At 40.8% G+C, this 23,934-nt stretch overlaps 1 protein-coding gene across 4 annotated transcripts in view; it reads left to right on the top strand.

Annotated features, from left to right (window-relative positions):
* The window catches only part of NFIA (nuclear factor I A), a 382,411-nt gene extending 359,545 nt beyond the window's left edge, over nucleotides 1–22,866 (top strand). For 3 of the 4 annotated variants that reach the window (XM_010370667.2, XM_030942656.1, XM_010370666.2), the window contains one exon: nucleotides 15,415–22,866. In XM_010370667.2, coding sequence (XP_010368969.2) covers nucleotides 15,415–15,432 — 18 coding nt within the window. In that variant the 3' untranslated portion in view covers nucleotides 15,433–22,866. The remainder of the gene's footprint in view (nucleotides 1–15,414) is intronic. The other variant, XM_010370668.2, reaches the window with a different exon arrangement.
* Nucleotides 22,867–23,934: the final 1,068 nt, after the last annotated feature.

Raw genomic sequence — 23,934 nt, 5'->3', positions numbered from 1 at the left:
CATTACTAAGTTTAATGATGATTATTATACTAATCAACTATATTATTAAATTACTCTGCTGTTCTGTAATGTCCCCAAACAGTAATAGTGAATTGATTGCTACCAAATAATTCTCATATATAGTTGAGAACAAGTTGAGATAGAGGATCATGGATGAAGGCCTCCTTTTGAGGAAAGAAGTTGTGACTATTTTATGGATAACAGTGATAGTGTAGAATGTTCTTTTAAGATGAAGAGTGAGTGGCGCTACAGACCTGTTATTAAGTATAATCCATCAGTACATGTTTGTTTAAATACAAAAAAAAGAACATGTATTTCTCTTTATTGTGTTGTGTTTTTTTTCTCTTTCAGATTTTTGTATCATCCTCCCCACCTTTTTTTTTTTTTCTTTTCTTTTCTTTGGGAAAAAAGAACGTCTATTTTGCCAGATTCCTTTTTCCACAAATTTTTTGAGCTCTGAATACTGTCTACTTTGGATTTTTATGAAGAGGGAAGAAAGGATATTTAAATGTCTTTATATGATGACTCAGACACATGTGCCCTGTACCATTTTCAAATCCATTTTAAGATGCCAGTATTTTTCAAAGTTTTAGAATATAGAACACTGAAGCTGGTAATTTCCTTAAAGATTATCCACTCCAGACTCCCGTCATTTTTCAGATACAACTTTAAGAATATTTTGGAATAAAGTTCATATCATTTTTAATAAAGTAGCACCTCCAAATAAGAGGGCCAAAGCCTGGGGAACTGAAACAACTTGCAAGGCCCCAAACCTAATCAGAGACAGAGCAGGACTGAAATGCAGGGACCTGCCATGAGTGAAGGAAGGGACTGGTGGTTTAATATGTGGCTTAGAAAATGGGGCCATGGTTTCCATTTTACAAAGGTGTTTTATAAAAGCCCAATATCCATTAGACTGACTCAAATGCATTGGAATTCCAAGAAACAAATGCATGTAATTCAGAAGTTCACTTTGCAGGATTTACTTTCACAGACTGCCATGCAGGAGTGTGTGTGTGTGTGTGTGTGTGTGTGTGTGTGTGTGTGTGTGTGTGTGTGTGTGTTTAACCTGTGCTGCTGTCTATGCTCCTGGACAGCTTTTTGTTGCATATTTTTCTATCTTCTGATCTTCACAGTGCAGACAAAGGTCAAAATTCCCATCTACCTTCACAGGCAAACACTTTAAAGTGCTTCTACATGAGGCAGGTCGTAGGGAGGACCTTTGATTTAAAGTTCAGCATTTACATTTGTAATTTTGACTAATTTCTGTGCTAGCATTAATTAAATTGAAATTATTTAATTAGAATAAAACTAAAATTGGTCATTAGGATTAATTTAACCTGATAGGCTTTGTGTGCCTTTCTAGACAAATATTATGAAATATAGTGATAATGAAGCAGTGAGAGGTAATAATTTCACATCTTATAATGACTTTAGTATCCACCAGTTGTTCTCTCTGATATCTGGATAGTGCTGATATTGCTCTTTGTTACATCATTACTATTTAGCTAGGGCCACGCTGTATCTCTTAGTTGGCCTCTTCCCAAATATTTTTTTCCTGTCTTGAAGTCTAAAGATGTACCAAACTCCCTTCACACCACCCCCATATTAACATCATTGTTCCCTTTCCCCCACCCCCACCGTCTTCCAGGAAGGCGGTTTGCTTGGCTCATCCCTTGGGCTTTGCATCACAGTGACCTTTGTAAACCAACAACTGCTGGGTGAAACTCCTTATGGAATTCACTAATGCTCCTCAGCCCTGGGGTCAATACTGTCAAATCTGGACTGTCCCCTCGCACCCCTTCCTGGCTGCTTGCTTTGAGTCAGAAGCAGGCACACAGAATGAAGCCCCGACGAGGGATGCCAGGCGCTGAGTAGGTAACTGTAAGGGGGTACAGGACAGAAGCGTTGCTCCTCCTGGTGCCGGATTCACCTCCAGGAAATAGTTTCCCCTCTTCATCCCACACCTTCCACATAGCTTGATTAAGCAAGCACGCTTCCAAAGTTGGTGCCCTCTGTTTCTTAAAGAAGATTACAGGTGAATGAAGCTACTGTTTTACCAGAAGAATCAGCATAAATGAAATGAGATTAGATCTGAATCTGCCTACCCACACATGAACAAGTGTGAAACACTTGGAACTTCAATCAACTATTAAATCAACTAAAAAATTATTTTGTCTTCAAAACCATTAGGATCCACATGGATAAATTAAATCCTCAGGAAAATCTGTAAACCATTTTAAGTTTCAAATTTCTCCTGTTCACCATGTTGTCAGAGTTGCTTAAAAAAAAAAAAAAAAAAAAGTAACGTTAGCAGTTATGTTTAATAGGCTTCCTATAGCAGCCGTTATTGGCAGGGGTCCAAAGGATAGTGGAAAATGAACCAGTTTTATAGATATTTATGAAAAAGAAAGAAGAAAAAATACACAAAAGAAAGAACACATGATTTTCAGTCATTTGGAGTTGACTGACCAATGAGAAATTATCTCTTATGCAAATTATCTTCTTTCTGGAAATCAGCCAATCAGTCCTGGCTAAAGGCTGAGAAACTCTTAAGAGTTGCAAGCCCCAATTCCACCCCATCACTGTAACTAAACTGCTGCTCCCAAAGAAACCATTTTTATCATCCATTTCTGCAGAACATCCTCTAAATGGATTCTTCTTTCCTTCATGTCCTTATCCAGTAAGAGGAACCTTCTGATTTTTGCAGCAGCGGGTTTTATTTAGAAGCATATTCACATTTAATTTGGTTTTAGAAAACCCTTAATGTTTTTTAGCATTGAGCTAGGTTGAGTTCAGGGGATTGAGAAAAAAGACTAAAAGCTTTGCATGTAGCCAGCATGCTCATGCTATTATTGAACTTTATGCAAGAAAAGTGACGGCTCAATATTGCACTAGGTTAAGAAAAGGCCATGATCTAGCACATGAAGATGAGGTTTCTGTCTTCCCCCAAGACAGAGAGGAATCCCCTTCCCCCACCCCAACAACTCCAAAAATAAAAAAGCATCAGCTCTGCATTACAGTCCCATTAGGAGACAAAACACATGTATTAGTTGATTTCATCCTTACAAACACCATGCTAGCAAGGCGGTCTTCATCCCTTCTTAGCAGAGGTGCAAACTGAGATCCAGATTCACCACACACTCCTAGTCCATCCACACCCAGCCATGCAGTTGCTTCTCTGAACCCCCCTACAGTAGTGCTTACTCTTGAACTATTTGTCTGACTCATCACATGTCACTCTGCAGGGATGCAGCTGCTGAATCTGGGTACCAGGGAAGCCACAACCTACAGTTTTGTCGGGTATGCTCACCTATCAGGAAAGGACTGCTCCAGTATGAAAAGATGCTATAAAGTAGCTCTTGAGCATTGCCCTGAGGTTACAGTTACTATTAGCATCATTGATTTATTACTGCTGAACCTACTTTCTTGCTATTGTAGATAAACTCTGATTCAGAGAGAAGTTGAGAAGCAGAGTCCTTGGTCCTCTTTCTCCTATGCCCTTTCCATTTCTGCCCATGAAAGTGATGGCTGCTTTCTCTGAACTCTTGGACCCTTGCTTAGCAATAAGGCTAATTGGCTAATTTCAATAAGCCAGGAAATCAGCTCTCTCCAGATTGGTTCCCTGTGGGCATCTGAGAACCCCCTTCAAAGCTTCCTGCTTCTAAATGAAGAATAGCCATTTCTTCCTCTCTGATGCACCTTTATTGGCTGGAAAACCCCTGAGATCTTTTTGACCCCCAAAACCTCTTAGGTTTAGGATCTCTTTTGGACTGGGTACATTTCTCTTCATAACTTAATCTTCAAGGCAGAAAAACAATTTAAGCAAACCCTAGTTTTAATATTTGAAGAGAATCAACGTGCGTTGACCATTTCCACAGAAAGCTGAAAATCATTGCACAGAAATTTTAAGTCATGGCCATGAGATTCTAGAATCTACATCTAGAAGCCATTGTTCACTTTTCAACTATAATGTTAACTAGAATGCCTTTTAGGGAAAATTAAGAAGCTACAGTTCTCTTGGCCCCTACCCTGCCTTTCTCTCTGTCTTTCTTTGTCTCTGGAGTAGACCTGAGGAAACTTTTAATACTAACGAGAACTTGGTGCCGCGTAGCCTCTGAGTCTGAAATGCCTGAGAAAGCAGTCCAGATTCCAACTGTAAAACATTCCTTCACCAAGCCTTGGAAACTAGCATACAGAGGCCGGCAGAGTTCAGAGGGAACACATGTAAATGAGGCTCCGTTATAAACTCCTGAGTAGTTTAAACCTGAACTTGAACTTGTAAACATGTTCCTTGAGAACAATACAGAAAGGTTGATGCAGTAGAACAGGAAGTCATATTTTAGCTCAGACGTTTTACTCCTAATTTAAAAGAAGGAAAGTATCTTAAAGTATTCCTTAATTGAACTGTCTTCTAGAACAGCACAAATTGGCATGTCTGCAAGATTTTTGGTATTGCAGAGTCAGAATGGAAGTGTGTATGTATATATATCATTTGAACTTACCACCATTCTTGCAAAATAAACAATAGAATTTCCCATCCATATGGTGATTTAACAAGAGGATATTTAAAGAGCCTGTCAACATATAATAGTCATGCCATCTGTAATTGATTTTATTAATTGATAATAAAGTGACAATAGAGGTGTGGGACTGTTTCAAACTAGCACTGTGTGTGTGTGTATTCGGAGTTTGTTCGCAAATCTCAGTTACTGGTAGAGCACTACCAAGTGGGATTTATCGGAAAACAAAGTGAGAATGAGTTTGTACGCATGCTCAATTTTATAAAACACATTCGTGGGCCTGGCGCGGTGGCTCACGCCTGTAATCCCAGCACTTTGGGAGGCCGAGGCGGGCGGATCACGAGGTCAGAAGATTTGAGACCATCCTGGCTAACACGGTGAAACCCTGTCTCTACTAAAAATACAAAACAATTAGCCGGGCGCGGTGGTGGTGGCGGGCGCCTGTAGTCCCAGCTACTTGGGAGGCTGAGGCAGGAGAATGGCGTAAACCCGGGAGGCGGAGCTTGCAGTGAGCTGAGATAGCGCGACTGCGCTCCAGCCTGGGGGACAGAGCGAGACTCTGTCTCAAAAAAAAAAAAAAAAATTCGTGAATCAGTCTTCAATAATCTTTGCTTGTGAGGTCTCCATCTCAGAAGTCACTACTAAAAAGGTAAAAAATTAATTAAATAGTCTGTGTTAGAATGATATTACCTCCCTCCAAGAAGCATAGATCCCTGACAGGGAAGCCAAGTAGCTGTGCCAGTCACATATGCTATGTACAGTCCAGGTTGTTAGGAAGGCCCTTCACGGAGACCGTCAATGCTATAGGATCTTCACCTTGCTCAAATCCCAACCACAACCCCATCAGGAAGTCTCCCCCTCATATCCCCTGGAAATATTTGGGAGGAATCTAATTGTTTGTAGCAATGAATATTGCTTAGTTGTAAATTTAATCTACAAATTTAGAAGGAAATAAATCTGAACATAAAAAGCATTTGCTGTTTCAGCATTAAAAAAAAAAAATTACTGTCATTTGAAACTGCAAACTCTCCCATGTGGGTTTGTTTTGCAAGTCACGTCTTAACAAAGACAAGTTTTGTTGCCATAAAACCCTAAATCCTACCACATCCTCAGAAGCAGGAGAAAAGTATTGCTCACTGGTTCTGGGTTTGGGCTTTTAGGATAATAGACAGAGCTATGACTGCGCAGAGGGAAATTGTTCGGATTTTATCCAGGGTTGTTGGTTCAGATGAAACCCTGACACACACACACCTCCCATCTAGATCATATCAGTGCCTCACATAATTATGCTCCTTACATTTTAGGTCAGTATCTGAAAGTCGTTTTGTGTTTTTATTTTTTCCCTCAAATGCTGTGATAACTAGTATCCTGAGGCCTGTTTTGCAGAAAAGTTAAAGTTGGATCCCTGACTCGCTACAGACTAGGATTTAGATCTCTGACTCCATGATCTGACTTTTTCCATAGGCAAGTTCATTCTGACCTCAGTGAAAGATAGGAACAGTTTTACCTCTGCCAGTATCCCATCTACCCTGTGAACGATTAAAAAAAACACACACACACACACAACACAACAACGATTTCTGGCACCAGTGATATCTAAAAGCAGGTGTTCCTAGAAGGTAAAGAAAGGCATAGCAACAGGATCTTGTAGTATCCTTAGAGAGGTCTGGTGAAGTTCAGGCCCCTTAGCAAGCCGGTGACTGAACTGGGACTTGAACCAGGCCACCAGACCCACAGTCCAGTGCTCAGTGACATCTCACTGTACTCTCACTGTCTTTTCTCATGAAAATGAAAACAAAGACACCACAGTCTCCTTTGCATTCTCTCCAAATGCTGCCTGTGTGTCTTGTTTCCTGGGCTCACAACAGAAGCCTTCCAGGGGTTGTGGTTTGCAGCTCAAGGTCTTCTTCACTTCCTCTTAATCCTTAGGGACTGTTGGTCTGCATGGCCTGGGAGAGAGTAGGGGTCTGTCGTGATTCCCGCACGGGGATTAAACACAGGTGGAGAGGGAGGGAGACACTAACTTGAGGGGTGGGAGGAGATAGAGAATGGAACTAGAAAGACCAGGAATGGTGGACAGGGGAGAATTAAAGAGGTAAGGAGCAGACTCGTGCCAGGGCTTGAGCATGGAAGTGCCTGCTGGGGTGGAGAAGTCTAAAGGTGGCAGATGCTATCCAGTGTCTGAAGGGCTTCTTGGCTGGAAAGGTTAGTTTGGGAATTCATTTCTGGCAAGAGGCCAGATCTTCTGGCATACTATTGCAGGATGTATCTGGGAGAATTTTTGAAATAACTGGACTTTTTACTTCAATGTTATTTTCGCTCCGACTGGACTTTATCTTCCTGCACAATCCACACTAAGGTCTCCACGATCAATAGGCTCTCAACCTGAGTCATGTTTGGGAAGAGCAAGAGCGAGGAGGCACGCCGTGGAATGGTTATTACAATGTGGCCACGCTCTGCTGAGCTCCGGCCTCCACTCCCACGCCTCTCTTTTTAAACAAGAAAGGTTACCTCCCTGGGCCACCATTGGGCCAACCCCAAGTGTGACTGTCTGCACTTGTTAGACAACAGGCATTTAATTAAAATTGGAATCCGATGTGTAGAAAACATACATTTTTTTCATTTCATAGCTCCCCAGGAAGTCATATTCCCTTCCTTCCCCACTCTCCTTGACTCTCCCCCTGCCAAAAAAAATTTTTTTTTTAAATGCAAAGGAAAAGATTATTTTAATGTGAAAATCAAAAATTACAAAGGGCTAGGCTGCTTCTTTATTTTTTGCCTTTGGGGGAGACATTAGCCAATCAGAAAGCCTGTATTGTGTCTTCAGACCAGGAGCCAGCTTTTTTATGGCTAACTTCCCATATGGAAAAGGGTTTGTCCCATTTCAGGGCATTAAAATACAGCGTTTAATGAATTTGCAACTTAAAACTTTTATCTTGCTCTTATGCGATAGAAAGTGTGGCCTGTCTTCTGATATTTGTAGGCCTTTGTGGAATCAATAAATACAAAGAAACAGATAATAAACATGAGGCCCGAGTTGAAAAATAAAGCCGCGAAACCCCCTCGCCACTGCATTTTCCGCAGCAGAGCCATCTACTGCACTGTCTGGGCTCCACCCAGAAAATCCGGCAGTGCCATCATGACCAAATAGATAGGAACTCTGGACAATTTCATTGGGTCATTGTCCCCTTAATCTCCACGCTGCACCTCAGATCTCAAGCAGCTTCCGTGGCGCGGGCTCCATTTAATGGATAGAATCTATTTTTCATGAAAAAGCAGGAAATAAGCTGTCTCTTTCATAAAAAGATTTACAAAATGTAATCATTGTTGAAATATTCCCTTTGAACTGCCGTGTCCACGGGGGTCTCCGGCTCCCAGAGTCGTGCTTCATTAGAACCCCGTCATAAGCGGCTCCAGAAGGGCAGGTACGCTGGTGGTGCCCGGCTTTGATGTCTTGAATGAATGAAAGAAAAGCACAATAAAAAAGAGCTGTTGATCAAGCATAAAATACTCTTTAAGCTGACAGAATAGCAGCGTTAACACACCCTAAGCTGCTTTTAGTTTTTCCCTTTTTTCCTCACATTTTCCTGTGCTTTGTGTACAGTGGGGGTTTGTATTTTATAAGAAGTCTCTGATCTATGTAGTATGCCATTCGCTAACAAAAACCAAAATAGGATTGTTTCTGTCCCACTTGGTTGCCTGACTACTCCCTCCCTTCCTCCCCTTTTCTCCTCACCCCCAACCTCCAAGGCGTGCAGTTTAGCCTTGCAACGCAAGGGCCCAAATGCCTTTCATAAACTTGAGCCAATTCCTTTTGTGTTGTTGGTTTCGCCGCTCTGATTTTAATATCGCAATTAAAGACAGATTTTTATTTTCTCAAGAACTTTCTCTTGCAACTGGGGAAATGGAATTGACACAGCTGCTACTTTTAACTAAGAAATTATGTCATTAAATAAGAGAAAGCCACCTTGTAGAGCGATTTGCTTTCCCGGGGACTTTAGGTCTCACATGGACCCTAAGGCCCCAGAAACCTTTTACAGTGAGAGAACCCAGCTACCCTGGCTTCCTGGTTTTCTGTAGTAACCCCTAGCCAGGCTTTTAATCCCCACAAAAACTGATAAAGTTGTTACCTCCATTTCCTGGAGTCTAAAACTGAGACCTAGTGATGCTAACTTGCCTAAGGTAGTATCTAACTAGTTCATAATGGTGCCAGGATTTTTGTCATTCGGACCCCAGAGTCCTGGCTCTTACGGCTATGCACGCAGCTCTCTAGTAAGATTTTGAAGCAAATGCAGGTGGACCAGAGTGCAATGTTTAATCCAGCAGTCTTTATTTCATGAGGTAAAAGGTTACTTGAAGAAAAACGGAAAGGAAGGGAGACCAAAAGAAAAATGTACTTGGTGGTAAGAGAGACACTAGGGCAAGCTGGAATCTCGTGAAAGATTCGGACTTTGGATGAACAGTCAAAATAATTGGATTCTGTATGCACTCTCAAGGTTTGGAGGTACTGGATGGCTTATTGGGTAAAAAGATTAGTGTTTTCCCGTCTTGAGGTTTGAACCAAAACGGAGGTCTTGGCTGGGAGCAGCACAGTCATTCTCCAGGGATCAGTGGTTTGGACAACTCCTCTGAGCTTGTAGTAAGTAGGCAGCAGTCCATGTTACAAAACTATTGCACATGCTACTGACGCAGTTGGCCGCAATTGGCCCCATTGCAACAACTCTCCCATCGAAACTACCTGGAGTGGCTTGTGGAGACTTGTGTCCCTCGAGGGAGAGTGTCTGTCATTTGGGGAGACATGGTCATGTGGCACGAGCGTGCTAGAAGTCATCCATCCAAATGCCTTGCTTTGCACTTGTTGGGGTGACTGACACCAGGCTTTGAGAACCTCGGATACAGCTTGTTCTTCCTTCCCTCCTTTATTTATTTAACAGTATTTATTACATGCCTACCCTGGCATCCCTTAGATAGCCAGCTTGCCTGGGATGAAAACAGGTAATTAAAGATTAGCAACTGTGACAGAGGAGAATCCTGAGGGTAAAGGCCCCAAGAAGACCCCTCTGAAGAAGGAACATCTAATCTTAGAACCCAAGGACTAGCAAGCATTAAGCAAAGCCAAGGAGAGGGAAAGCCTGTGCCCACGCCTGGCAGGGAGGACGCATTTGGCTTTGGGGGATCTGGAAAAGTTTAAGGCAACACAAGTGTTGAGGACAAGTGGTGAAAAGATAGGGCCACAAAGGTACCTGGGGCCGATCCCGGCTCATTACTGTTTTAATAGTTTTCTGTACAATAAACAAGTCTTGGTTCGGAGTTACTGAAAAGAGACTTTCTTTAATTAAGAAAATAAAATCAGGCAAGAAAAATGATTACAGAGATCAAAGCCTAAGGCTGGCAGTACCAGTAACTAACACCTGTGTACAGCATGACCCCCTTTTCAGAAGAAACCAGTGTAAATCACTGCTGCCTCTCACGAATACAGAATGGTCCTCACAAGACTCTGAGGTTCCCAGGACAGGGACTGGCTTGCTTGAAGTCACACTGCTGGTCAGTGGAAAAGGCGACACCAATCCTGAGTCCTTTGGACACTGGATACTGGGCATCGTTCATTGCCAGAAGTTTACAAAATCCTATTGGGAGAAAAGCAGGCTCTCTGGTATCATTTGGGGTCTAGAATCTAGCCCCTGCTTCCTGATAGACAAGAAAGTCCTTCAGGACAGGGACTATATTTTACTCATTATATCCGCAGAGCCAGCGTACATAGCACCTAGTACATAGAAAGCCCTTAGTGCTTACTGAATGAGTGAATAAATGCTCCTAAATGGTTTATGCGAATGTGAGAAACTTGAAGTCCGCTCAGAGGCCCCATCCACTTCCATCATATTGAGATGGGGAGAAGAGACTACCGGGCTTTTGGCTGATTTGCCAAGGACAACTCATTTGGGCTAAACGGTAGACTTTAGTCCATCCACACAAGTGCGGGAAGCCAAAAATGACCCATGGGAGTAGTGTGACCCAGCAAAGCTAGCACCTCCCCAGAAGAGAATGCACAACAGTGACAGCAGCTCCTGGAGTCTTGGCTTATTGGTTGGCTGAGCCTCTTTGGGGGCTGATGAGGAGCTGGGCCTGCAGGGTGCAGGGAGGCCAGCCTGTGTTTGCACGTTTCCGTTTTATGTGTGTGAATGTCCTCAAATAACCCACCTTGCCTGCAGAAGAAAGCCAAGTGTCACACCCAGTTCTGGATTCCACATTAACAACCTCCTTCCGCAGTGTTAAACTTTGCCCTTGAGGCCTTTTGTTTAAGCTTTTAATCTGAAAAACAGATTCTGCTGCATCACAGTCCTCTCTGCCCTCTCTGCCCCTGCCATCCTAGCACTCTCTGCTCCTTTTGGGGGTTAAAGTAAAATACAAAATATAAAAAATGTTTCTCAGACATTTTTCTTTTTCCTCTAGAATGTGCATCCTGCCCTGTTAGTAAAAAGAGGATGTAAAAAGCCTTTTAAAATGTTGTTGCACACATTAGAGCATTTGTTGTTAACTCAGGGGTTGAGGCCATGGCCCTCATCAGCTGTGTCTTCGGCAGCCCCATGACCGCATTTTGGAAGATGGCCCGTGTGTTCTGATTGTTCTCTGTGAAGCGTAAGAAATGGAAGAGATTGGCACCGTCAGAGGTACCTTCTGCCATTTGAGGCTTCCTGTTTAGGATGCAGTCGGATAGATATTGTTTATGGTTCATAAAACCTGACTACTGTGAGTATTCCAGAATCCCAGTGGAATGGGATTCGAACTTTCATGGAGCTGTAAATTAACGGGCAGCAAGTGTGATAAAACTCCTCAGAGAACTGTGAGGGGGAAAAAGTCGCGCTGCAATGGTTAAATGAAATTTTATAAGCACATTCAGTGTGGAGCTGTTTTGCATTACATGAGTTGAATACCTTAGAGACGCCACATCTGCAGGCACTTTATTAAATCCTTAGTCAGCACTTTTCCAACCTGATGAGATTACTTCTTCATTTGACTGGAGACAAGGAAAGCTGAGCTCTTGTCCTGGACTGAGATTTCTTTTGATGTTTCACCTTGAACACTGAAAGAGGACAGTCCCCTCACTTCCCTCCCCACTCCCGCTCAGCACATCCCAAACTGTACACATTGTGAATGTTACCAACTAATTTTACGTAACTGGAGCCTTGGTGGGAGTGTGCATTTATGGACCTCCACAACAACTACAGCTGAAAGTTCCTGAGGAAAAAATAGATCAAAGCTCTGTGTTTACTTCCTTAATGTAAATGTATCAAGATAACATCATCCTATATCGGATTGTAATAATGCCACTCACTGCACATAAGGGAGGGAGATTCCTTTGTAGTCCATTTGGATACAGTAGAGTAGATTAAGGGGCTATAAAGTACGAAGGCAAAAACCATATGAAACCTAAGCTTATGTCACTAAATGTCTGAGGATGGTCTTTGTTTCATGTGTCAACATTTTCCCAGTGATTAGCTACTCAACCCCAACAATCGGATAATCTCAGATTTCTTTTATGTTTTTCCTATATGACCCAGGAAGAAAATATGCAGAACCATTCCTCAGTTAATGTTCTAAAACTTGTACTGCTTGCATAATAGAAATTATAAGAAAATATCACAAGAGAAAAGTAGGCTTTTACAAACATTATATTGTCCATCTGGTGTTACTAGCAGCTCATGGAAGTTTCTAGAAATTGATTGGCTTACATGTGTGTGACTGTCACACTCATCCCAATGGGATTATGAGTGTCTTTAACTACAAACTGATTAGGAGAAAATTCAGGGAGATATATGAATTGTTATTATTATTATTATTATTATTATTATCTGCCATCTCTGCAAATAAGTGATTTAATCAGAGACTTCAAAAAAAAAAAAAAATTCCCTGTGTGGTTCCCCTAACCAACTTCCTATTCTGGAAAACCTTGGTCAAGTAGCTGGGTTAATTGTCATGAAGATTAGTGTGATGTTGAAATAAGTACTAATGGTCAAATTATAGGAGTGAACAAGTTTAAGAATAGGTTTTGGTTTGGGCCTGAAAGGGTTAATTAAGGTTTTTTCACGGGTTATTAAAGACCCCCAACCTCTGCCTTCAGGAGTCATATTGACACCCCACCACAGGGCAGCTCAGCCCCTCTATTGACATGTTGCTGGTCAGAGCACAATAGCCTTCTGTGTCTGCAAATCATTGCTAAAATCATCTCAAGGAAAAAAAAGTTTGAAAGCTTTAACGTTAGACAAAAGCCCAAGAGTTGCAGCGCGCAGCTCAAAAACCTGGAGTCAGCAACTTCTATTGATTAAAAACTAACCTTTAAAGTAACTCTGAGAGTGTGTGGTTAGCATTTAAATTTAAACATGTCATGAGTTGATTTGTGTTACTGAATACCAACTCAGAAGGAGTAACATTCACATCGCATTTTTTTTTTCTAATTCCCTTAAGCAGCTAAAGTATTTCATGAAATGTCAATAGGGCAAAAAGAAAAAGAGGAGGGGGGCTGATGCTGGGCCTTGCAGTTTTCTTTCCCATGCAAATATCCACCCCCCAAAAGAAAAGTGTGGAGAGTGAAACACAATAATTAGTCCTTTGTCTAACTTTCCCAAGTGCCAGAGAAAGACAGATTAATTAAATATACAACAGTGTTGGTTTTTGGAGTGGGGGTCTTGCTTGCTGTGTAGGTCATAAATTAGGCAGAATAAATACTTCAATGTGTTTGCAGTGGGCCTGCTACGTCAGAACCACTGGAAGGTTGGTGGGAGGAGAGCAGAGGGTTTCTTGCTAATGATAGTCACGTCTGGGTCTGTCTGGTTGCTAAGAGCAACCAGACATGATGTAACACCAGGATGAACTTGAACTTGGGGGACTTGAAAAGAGAACAATAGACCAGAGCAATCAATAAAGCCTATTTCAGTGAAGGATTACAGAGCTGCTCTGGGGTAACCTTGTCGGCAAGGCACATACTGAATAGTAAGATGTGTGAAGGAACTTTTTTTTTTTTTTTTTTTTTTTTTTGCTTTGCTTTTTAAGAGAAGTGCAGAGGCACTGCAGATTTTTGTAGTGCCCTGAGGTCTCTTCCAGAAACTGTGGTGTGGAAAACTGCTCCCCCTGCTGACTCACTGGGTGCCAGGCCTTTGCTTCAAGAACTACCTTAGTGTCAGATTAAAGAAGTCTGGAATTTCACAACTGACTTAGAAAGTGTGAAAACAGAAATAGTAAGCATTATTCCCCGCACCCAAAGTTTGAGCCCATTTTGTAGAAGAGAGTAAGCGGCTCTAACTTGGATCAGAGTCAGCTGTTAGGTAGAGACCTACTAGAAACACACTTTGGAGCTCGCCTTCTCTCTCCTTTCTCTGCCCCTCTTCTTTCTTTTGTCCAGTTAGATTTAGGCCATGTGTATTTGCCAGGCTGAGTTCCTTTCAGGACACAAGGGGCTTTATTGTGTTCCTCAAAGCATGTGGTCAAAGAATAACATCTAAAAGTCTACAGGATGAGTAGTTTTTCGGTTTGGGCTTCAGTTTTTTAAACTTCTCTGGAAATCAAAGGTGGCTTGTGTGACTAGGAAATCTTATACCAAACTCCATGTAGCTATCACTTAGCCATTCATCCCTGGGGACCAAACGAGTCCTTACTTTACCTAATTGAATCTCTTCCACAGGGATGATCCTTCACCTGCCTGAAGCTACCCAATTAGAACCCTTTCTGATACCATCAACTTAAAGAATTCAGAAGCCTTGACTTTTGTTAGGCTTTGGTAATTTTTCTGTAAATAATGATAAATGGAGTGAATTTGTCAGGTATCTCTAGAGAAAAGTCGGCAAAAGCCACATACTTTTTTATTTCACTGGAGAAATTAACTCTGATATTAGTCCATAATTGCTCATTCTGTCTAGCTAACAGAAAAAGAAATGCCAGCAGATAAAGTGATAGATGACCAGACAATTGCTCAAAGCTAATCACCTAAGAATTTACGAAAGGAAAAGGTAACCAGTAACTGGGCTCAGCAGGCACACAGAAGGCTCTAAATAAATGCTGCAAGCATGAATGAAGGCTCTAAATAAATGCTGCAAGCATGAATGAAGTGTATGCAGTGGCCTCATTTTTCCTTTGATCAGTGTGGTACTTAATAGAGTAAAATCTTGATCCTACTTAGTTATGATGTTTCATGTTTGAAAATACTATTTTAGATATATTGGGCTGAAAGGAGCATCTTCCCTCATAAAATCTGACATATATAAGGAAAGAAAAATACTGTGACTTGCTCAAAATCACCCAGGAAGACTGGGTCCAGCGCTTTTTCCACCTTACCTCTACTTACTCTTGTATCGCTATTGACCATCTGGGCCTGTTAGGAGAGTGTCACAATCATGTATTTAGTGCCTGCACCTCATTTGAAAGGAGATGTTGAAAGTCATCAGAGTAGCCATTCATTGCCACATGAAGCCCCTCCCTTCACCCATTCTCCATTCATTCAACTCTTCTTCATTAAGAACGTTCTGTATTCCAGGCACTGGGCTAGGCACTGAGGATTGAATGATAAACAAGATGGTCAAGTTTCCTGCCCTCCTATAACTGCCCCCATCAGATAACGAAACCCTTATTTGTATTTCAAGTGAACAGAAATACCTCATTTTGTAAGACACACTCAGAATGTTGGAAAACCCCAACGAAGACAATGAATTATAATTTCAGAAGAGGAAGATCAGTTTCAGTGTCACAGGATTTATTATTGTCTGTCATGACTTTACTTTTCCCAACGAATCCCTCCCACATCCCTAACGTAGATCCTGGTTGCATGGTTGAAAAGACAACTTCTAAAGCACACTTTTTTACAAATTGTGCTTTTAATTATGTTTTTCCTTTTGTCTTCCAGTCCTGGTACCTGGGATAAAAGTTGCAGCGTCCCACCATCCACCAGACAGACCACCTGACCCCTTCTCAACTCTGTAACACGGACGCAACCTCAACCCAGCGCAGTTACAACTTCACTGTCAGTGGAAGGGGAGAAAAACCGATTCAAATCAACTTGTACATGGAAACAGCAAGCATTATGGTCAAACAGCAAAGGCCATAACCTTTTGGGATTTTTTTTTTTAAAAAAATACTTTAGGGACTGTTGTAATTTCTCATATGGTGCTGGAAATGGTTGGGCTTTGTAACATTTGAAGTGTTTCCGTGGTAGCGTGAGCATTAGGTGACGTGGCTAGCAGAGGACTACCCTTGCTCACTGACTTCCTTACGGAGCCCGGCTGTTTCACAGTATTTCATGAATTTACCCACACAGGTGTGATCCTCCTTGAGCATTGAGGAGGCACATGGAGAACTAAATCTTTTGTAGTAGCTGAGATCTGCAATATATAACTTACGGGACAGTCAAAGGGCAATGTTTTTCTGTAACATATTGGAAAAAGAAAATGCAGTTGTATTCCTTTTTTATTTGTTCTTTTAGTTTGTTTTGGTTCAGCAGTCAGCAGTTAAGTATATAACATGGCCCGCAAGGACAATGAATCCACTCACATTGCAGAACAATTCCGAAAATGGCAAACTACTACTACTACTGTTCAGTTTTTTAAAAGTTTTGAAATGCTGCACTTACATTAAAACAACAACAACAACAACATTTTTTCAACAATTTCAACAATGACACAAAAATTCACATGGAAATGGGGAAGATGGTCTGTTTTGACAGAAACTGACAGGAATCAATCAAAACAATCGAATTTTGAATTGAGTAAAGTGCAATTTCATTGGATAGCTAAATATCTTTGTAAGATAGAGATTGTTGAAAATTCTATTTTTGTTTTTCAAGTCCTTTCACCCCAGGACTCTAAATTATTGGGGTAAAAAACAGCCTTGCAAGAAAAAGGGGAGCTATTTTTGCTTTTTATGTTTTTTATTGTTAAACTTGTATCCCTTTAAAAACTGAAGGAAATTAAAAAAAACAAAAAAACAAAAAAACAAATCTAATGGTGCTTTTACCACAATATGTTAACTACATTAAATGCTAATTAATTATTTTCTGTTATCAAAGCACATGACTAAAATGAAATCATGGTATCTGTTAATTTTATAAGCTAGAAGTCACTATAATGGATTATGCCAATTCTAAAAAATTTTACACATATCTGGCATCATAGGATTTATCAGTTATCAGACACCTCATTGTACCAGAGATTGTCCAGAAGTTTTAAAGACCTTTGCGTCCCTGAACTGGGCTATGGGAAATAATAATAGTAAGAATAATAATAATAATGATGAAACCAATACTGACACAAATGCTGGTGCCCATTCACATCAAGGGGTACTTGTTAGGGAAAAAAAAAGTTTGCACCCCCAAATGTCCTGTATCTTATGAAAAAAAAAAAACAAAAACAAAAACAAAAAAAAAAAAAAAAAAAACCACAGAAACATAAAAAAAAGTGCAAGTGATTTTTCTACCAGACAGCGAAGCACCCCTTTGCTTCCCATGCGACTTCAAGAAGGTTTCCTATACTATACATATATATACGTTCTGGTTGGCAAGCCCTGCTGATCAGAGAAAGTCTCTGCATGTTCTAGTGTTAGTAACTAATTTTTATATAGTTAATGTAGGATAAAGTAGAGTGCATTAAGACACAATATTGTAATCCCTACTCTAGGCACTTGCCTTTAAACTATGTTTTTCAGCCCTTCAGAAGGGTTCTACTACTGTCCTATACAATCAAGTAACTGAAATTCTTGGGAAGACACTTTGCTCCTCATCTTTCCCCCCGAAACAATGTTGTTTTGTTTTGTTTTTTTTCCTTAATTTGCACGAAAACAAAAATTCCATATCAATGTGCCTTGCCCTGGATAGCGATTATTTGTGGAATTGTTGCACATGCTCCTCTATTGAAAGGGGTTTTTCCCTAGTCAAGCATTTGGAGACACTTTTTGTAAATGTGACTTTTATGTCAGCCATTGTCAGTTTCAACATCTAGAACTAAATAGAAAGCTAGTTGTTCCGCAGATAGGAGTAGTCTTTATTGTCCTGTACGGTCGGTGGCAGTGCTATTCTGAGATCTGTAGATGCTTAGAATATCAGTATTTTGGATGTTGCTGCATTTTACAATTTATTTGGAGTCTTCCTTTATTTTCCCCCAGATATATGAAAATATGCAATACCTGCTTATATCATGTAGAAAAGCTTAGCAATTATTAATTTTTCTTTTATTTTTTTTTATTTGACCAAAGTCGGTGCTGCACTTGGCGCAGTGTGTTTTAGGTGTTTGTCTTTGTACTTTTTTGTGATTTTTGAATGCACGTGCGCAGGAAGGGCTCCTCTTAGAGAAGCAGTCAAACTGTGAAGCACTAAGCTGACCCTGCTTCAAGCAATTTTGTTTTTACAACTGTTCCTTTCACAAGCAAGCCTTAAAAAGAAAAAAAGACAACTTCCTTTTTCTTCAGCTCCCACACCCCATTTTTCTTAGCAGACTGCAGTCAATCCACATTCAATAAAAAGTATATAATGCCCATTTTTATATGCACGTTTTTAAACTTCCAAGTTCTGAAAATTGTTTACTGGTTATCTCTATTTAAGGAAAAAAAAATAAAATAAAACATTTTGGATTTTCATATGTGTCTGATAAGTGGTTGAATAGTCGTTTGGCGCTGTTGTATGGTGTGATTGTCAGTGTATGGTGTCACTTCCTATAGCCAGCCAGCATACTTTGCCTTCCCCTATAGCACTTAGCTGGGCATTACTTTATTATGACATATGTGCACTAAAAAAAAAAAAAAGGAAAAAAAGGAAAAAAAAAAAGAAAAAATAGCAGCTTTCAGTGCTTCACAGTGAAGGGAAAAAAGCCTAGACAAACATTTTGTCAGAACCTTGCAATAAGCCAAGGTATTACCAGTAAATTGGTTGTATATACAATAAAATTGCACCCTTTTTTAAACAAAACAAACTAAGCAATAGTTTGGGCAGTTTTAGTTGTTTTTAGTGAGCATGTTGTAGTCATGACTGCAAAGAGAGAGAATAAACTGCCCACTCAGAAGATATGTAATTTGTATTGTTGTATAGTTTTATTGATTACACTGATTTATTCTACCCTATTTTATAATGCAGGACTTTTGTAATGTTGTTTAAATGAGGAAAAATTTCTGTCAAATTAGCCTAGTGAAATTTCTGATTGTTCATTATAAAGGCAGCGTTCATAGAATTGCTTTTCTTTCTTTTTACCCCCCCTTTGGGAACTGGATTTAAGTTTAAAACTTTCCTGTTTCCTTTTTTTTTTTTTTGTAAGTATTTAAATACAGTTATTTTTTTCTCTCAATGGTATAGCATATTCCTATGCTTGAGAAGTATAGGTCTACTGAAAAACCATTGTAAATGGACGTTACAGGTATGCTGTATTTTTGAAGGTATTTCGTTGTATTAAGTTTGATGAAGCTAAAATTAGGGAACTCTGAACAGATTTGCAGGAAAAAAATGTTTTAAAGGCTTTAAAACATTAGGGAGGCAGTCTAGGGTGATAACGAACAGGGGTTAAGTATTAAATACACTAAGTTACATTTTTATTCATGTTTCATTGTCCAGAAAGCAGCAGGAAACTAGTTCAGTTGTGATCAAGCAGGAAAAAAGAAACAGCAACAGTTTCCAGTGTTTTTGCTTTTTAGCTTAAAAGCATAGTGAAGATGCTTGAGGAAGACTTTGCTACCTGGGGTGTGTAGACAGACAGACTGAGAGCTATCAGCATTTGAAGGCCCAGCCCTTGACTCTGAGACACATTTGAATTTTTTCTCTCCCATCAAATGGCATTAACAAGATTGGGCAAAGATGAGTCCCTCAAATTTCTGTGTGTGTGTGTTTTTGTTTTTTTTTTTTTTTCCTTTGGGAACTGAAGTCAGAGGCACGAGCAGTAAATCTTAGCATTTTTCTGTAGACTTTTTCTTCTGGCCCTTGTCCCTGCCGGCAAAACACCCCTTTTCTGATCATCTGTGGGCAGAGGCCCTCCCAGTAATGCCACTCTCTCCATGCTAGAGAGCCTTCTCTTTCCTCTGAGGTTTGAACTGATGTTCTGTTTCTTCACACCTCGGCATGACAGGTATGGTCAGCCTGCTCCCCAGGCCCGTCCCTGCCGCCAGGTGTGGGCTCTAGGCAGGCTGACAAGGTTACACCTCCCAAAGCTTGTGATCTTCATTTTCTCACAGTCGAAGTGTGAAGGAACCCAGACTTCCCCGAGCCACGGTGTTCAGTCAGCCCACAGGAATATGCAGGACCCATCTCCAAAAGGTTGTCTTTCATTTTTTCCAAACCCTTAGCCCCATAAGGTTTGAATCCTATAGTTACAGTGGCATAAAAGATTGACAAAACCTGGATTAAGGAAAACTTTTTTGTGCGTGAATTTTTTTTTTTTTTAGGGGAAAGGGATTCTAAGAATGTCATTTAATGTACTTCACCTCATGTCTCTGGAAATACCTTTGTCCATAGTGGCGGTGGTCTCTCTCTCTCTCTCTCTCTCTCTCTTTCTCTCTCTCTCTCTGTTTGCTTCTGTTTTCTTTCTTGTCTTCATTCTTTCTTTTCTTTTTATTTTTGGTAGCAGGCCTCCATAGAACAAATCTAAAACACAACCACCATAGTAATGTAAGGAGAGCTTCAGTGGCACCTCACCACCCACCTCCGAGATCTGTCCAAAGACAGTCTCAGAAAGCTGCACTGCCCACCGGCTCGGCTTTCATTCAAATAGGCTTCCAAGGCCAATTCTGTCTTGAAGTCAATGCATGTATTTACTGTTTGACAGTAAACCCGCTCTGCCTTCTCCACGTCCAAGGCTGTGCATTCGTTTAATTAGCGTCGTGTATGTTTTCCTTTTATTTTTTCCAATAAAAAAGCAGTGGGATGAAAATTGCTTTGATATATAGCAGGTAACATTGAAGCTATTCCATAGCACTTAACTGTAGTGAATACTGTGTCACCAATTTTGAAATCAATTTAATGTTTAATGCAAATCCATTACATGGTGCTATTATAGGCTGACAAAATGATTTACACAAATGTGACAACTTGGGCTCAATTCACTCTGCTTTCCAACAGTGTAAATGCATAGCAGTGTTTATCTGCATGAGAACTATGCACTAATCTATCTGAAGAAAAAAACTATATCAACTTTGGTATCTACTTTCCGTTTACTCCAATCCTTGCCTTTTTGGTCATTGTTATAATGCCAGCTTTAGGACAGAAAGAATTATAAGAAAACCAGCATAATACCTGATATATTAAAATGTAGTGCCTGTGAAATCTGTATTATATTGCTCTTCTGAAGTAAGATTTTTCTACACCGGTAGCCTTCGCTGTCTGTCAGTCAGGACCTTCTGGTATAGGTGATGTAAAATAACCGTACAATATTAATGCATGCTATTCCATAATGCTTAGTGAACTGTATGAATATTACTCAAAGTTATGTTAGTCTTTTTTTCTGACTTGGTTCTTGTCAGCTAGATTTAAAGGTATTTCACTGAGAACGCAAATTCTGTCTTTTCTTGATTTCGGCTGTTTTCAGTATTTTGGAGGTATACATTTACTTAAATTCAGTATTACTTGTGTTTTGTTTTTGTTTTTGTTTTTTTGTTTTCTTTTTCCTAGGGGACAAGCATGGGTGTTTGATTTCAGAAATCAGTACCTGGCGAGATTTTTGTCTGAAAACAACTATTTGAATTTCAAGAACTGTGCCGCGAAGACACCCTGAGAACATTTGCAAGTCAGGGGCATTTTCCTTGACCCTCAACTGACGCTGTGCTGAGACTGATACATTTTCTTAATGGACAATGTTCAGCCAGGTACCCATGCTTGATCCATCTTCACACCAGACCTCCTCATATTAAAAGGAAAAATAAGAAAAAAAAATTAAGAAATCACATGGCTATTTAGTTTCATGCACAGTTGCAATATCTTCTTCAAAAATAAAACTCTGTACAAACTTTGGGCCCGATTCATAAGAAAAAGAAGTTTGCTATTAACACGGGATTTTTTTTAATATACTTTTTTTGGTCTAAATTTGAAATTACTTGCTTTCCAAATTAAATAAATTTCATCTCATTTTTTTTCCCTAAACCAGCACCCATCTGCCTTTTATTCCCCAAAGAGTTACCTTACCCAGATTAGGGGGATGGCATGTGGGGAGCAGATAGTGGAAATGCTTAGAAAGATAAGGGGGACCACCCACAGCTGGGCGTGAGAACAGGGAGGCTGTGTGTGGGGGTGGGACCTCACCTGTGTGCCTAGCATCCTGAGTTTTACATGTAGACACATTAGCCGATTTGATTCAGAAAAACAAACTTTCCCAAAATGTGTCTGAACCACAAGAGTATACAGTGGAAGTGCTACCTCTAATCTAACCAGAGCACCTTCATGGTGGAAAATACCCACCAGGTCGTACAATGTGAACTTTTGTATCTCTGCAGTGGTTTCAAGGACATATAGTGTCCAACATATGGGCCATTTTTCCTGCTGTTTTTATACTCAACTTCTCAAAATGAAAAAAGCTTTTATTTTTCCTTTGACTTTATTTGTGTTGTTCTTATTTTTTAAATTTTTATTTTTTTGGTAATAGTCTGTAAATTAGCCTTTTGGGGTTTTTTTTTTTTTTCCTTTGACATTGCAACCTAAGGTCATAAGGCCGCTAGCTCCGCTGGGACGGAGGCTTGAGAGAGCTGCCAGCTCGGTGCCTTCTCCCTGGTCTCAGACCGTCGTCTCTGCACTGCGAAGGCATTTGGTAGCCTCACCACTGAGATACTAACTAGACCTAGACTAGGAGCTTTATCAGGTTCTAGGAGGTCCTTTAGGAAGACTCTCAAAGGCAAATCCCTGATCTCCCATCCCACCCTTAGCCCTGCCCTCTCACCAGAGCAAAATTCACTGGGGACTTTTCCCACCACACATGGAAATCTGTCCACTCGGAATACCTCCGTTTTCCATTTCAAATTGTAGGGGGAGGGGATGGAACACTTCCAGTGATGGTAAGAAATCTGTTATGAAATGAAACACCCCCCGTGTTAATAACTTGGTCTGAAATCTGTTTTTATGAGCCGGGCCCCCTGTGCCTCTAGTATACTTGTATTGACTCTCATAGTTACCCTTTTAGTTTTACTGTGTTCTGTGAAAATTTGTAATTGGTTGAGAATCACTGTGGGCGTCCATTCTTATTCAACTAAATCTCCACAGGTTTTTTGAGCTGGTGTGGATTAGTTTAACTCTTGTATTCAACCATTAGTGCTACCACCTTCTCACATTACAATACAATTACTGGAAGCAAGTACTGCATTTCCTATGCAACAAAAAAGGAAAAATAAAAAATTGCTAATGCTATGGAAGTTGTGTCATCATTTGCTTTACAGCATGCCTGGGTGATTGAGTGACAGTCACCGGTGTGGACTGGAGGCTCCCACAGAAGATGGTCTTTATACACCGTGGGATTTGTCAGGCACATAGTATCCTTGGCTGTGTTCTGACGGGCACTGTTATTTTTTCACCTACCTAGACAAATACAGGACTTGACACTCACGTAGTGTTTACTGTGTGCTTGATATTGTTCTGAGTGTCATATAGATTGTATCAGTTGGGACCCAATTGGGAATCAGGAATAGGATTCAGTGGGTTTTCCAACAGGGGCTGTAAAGTTGCCTAGGTATTAGTAACTGCGGGATACAGCCACCACCCCTGGAGCTGGGGAAACTGAAGGGAAAGGTGGGCTTACCAGAACCTAGGCACTCAAGGAGGGACACCACACAGCTGATAATTGGGTCTTTTCTAAGGGGGTTGGTCACCATGAGGGTGGGGACAACACATGGCCAGTGGCCAGACCTCTGAGAAGACATGGGGTGCTGGCGCTAGAATCACTGCGGGGAGTGAAGGGGAGATTAGTACTTCTAAGAAGGTGAGGTGTGGCTGGTGCCAGAGTGCCCAAAGGAGCTGGAGGCTGCAGGTGCAGCTGTCCTCTGCTGCGGTGTCATTGTGGACAGAAACTGAAACCAGAAAGAAGTCCCTTCGCCCTCTTCCTCCTCCTCCTCCTCCTCCTCCTCGGCTCCTGCCTGTGTCTCTCATGGGCTGGACCTAATGGTAGCCATAAGGCAAGGGAGTCTGGAAAAGGTAACGAGAAAAATATCAGCCCCAACCCCATGAAGCAGAATGTAGATGAGACAGCTTGGAGACAAGACGATACATAAATAACAGCAGACATATCTCAGTCCATTCAAACCTCACAGCCACCGGGGAGACAGGGTCTCAAAATCTGCTTTTATCCTCTTATAAATGAGGAAGCCAAGGCAGGGGGAGATTAAATAATTTATCCAAGTCCATATAGTGCGTAATTGACACAGTGGGATTTGAATCCAAGAAATCCGGCCCCAACCTCCATCCTATAATCACTGCAATATA

Source organism: Rhinopithecus roxellana, chromosome 12 (genome assembly GCF_007565055.1).
Source record: "Rhinopithecus roxellana isolate Shanxi Qingling chromosome 12, ASM756505v1, whole genome shotgun sequence".
Lineage (NCBI taxonomy): Eukaryota > Metazoa > Chordata > Mammalia > Primates > Cercopithecidae > Rhinopithecus > Rhinopithecus roxellana.
Note: the sequence above shows the minus strand (reverse complement) of the source record. Positions and strands in the feature narration are given on the sequence as shown.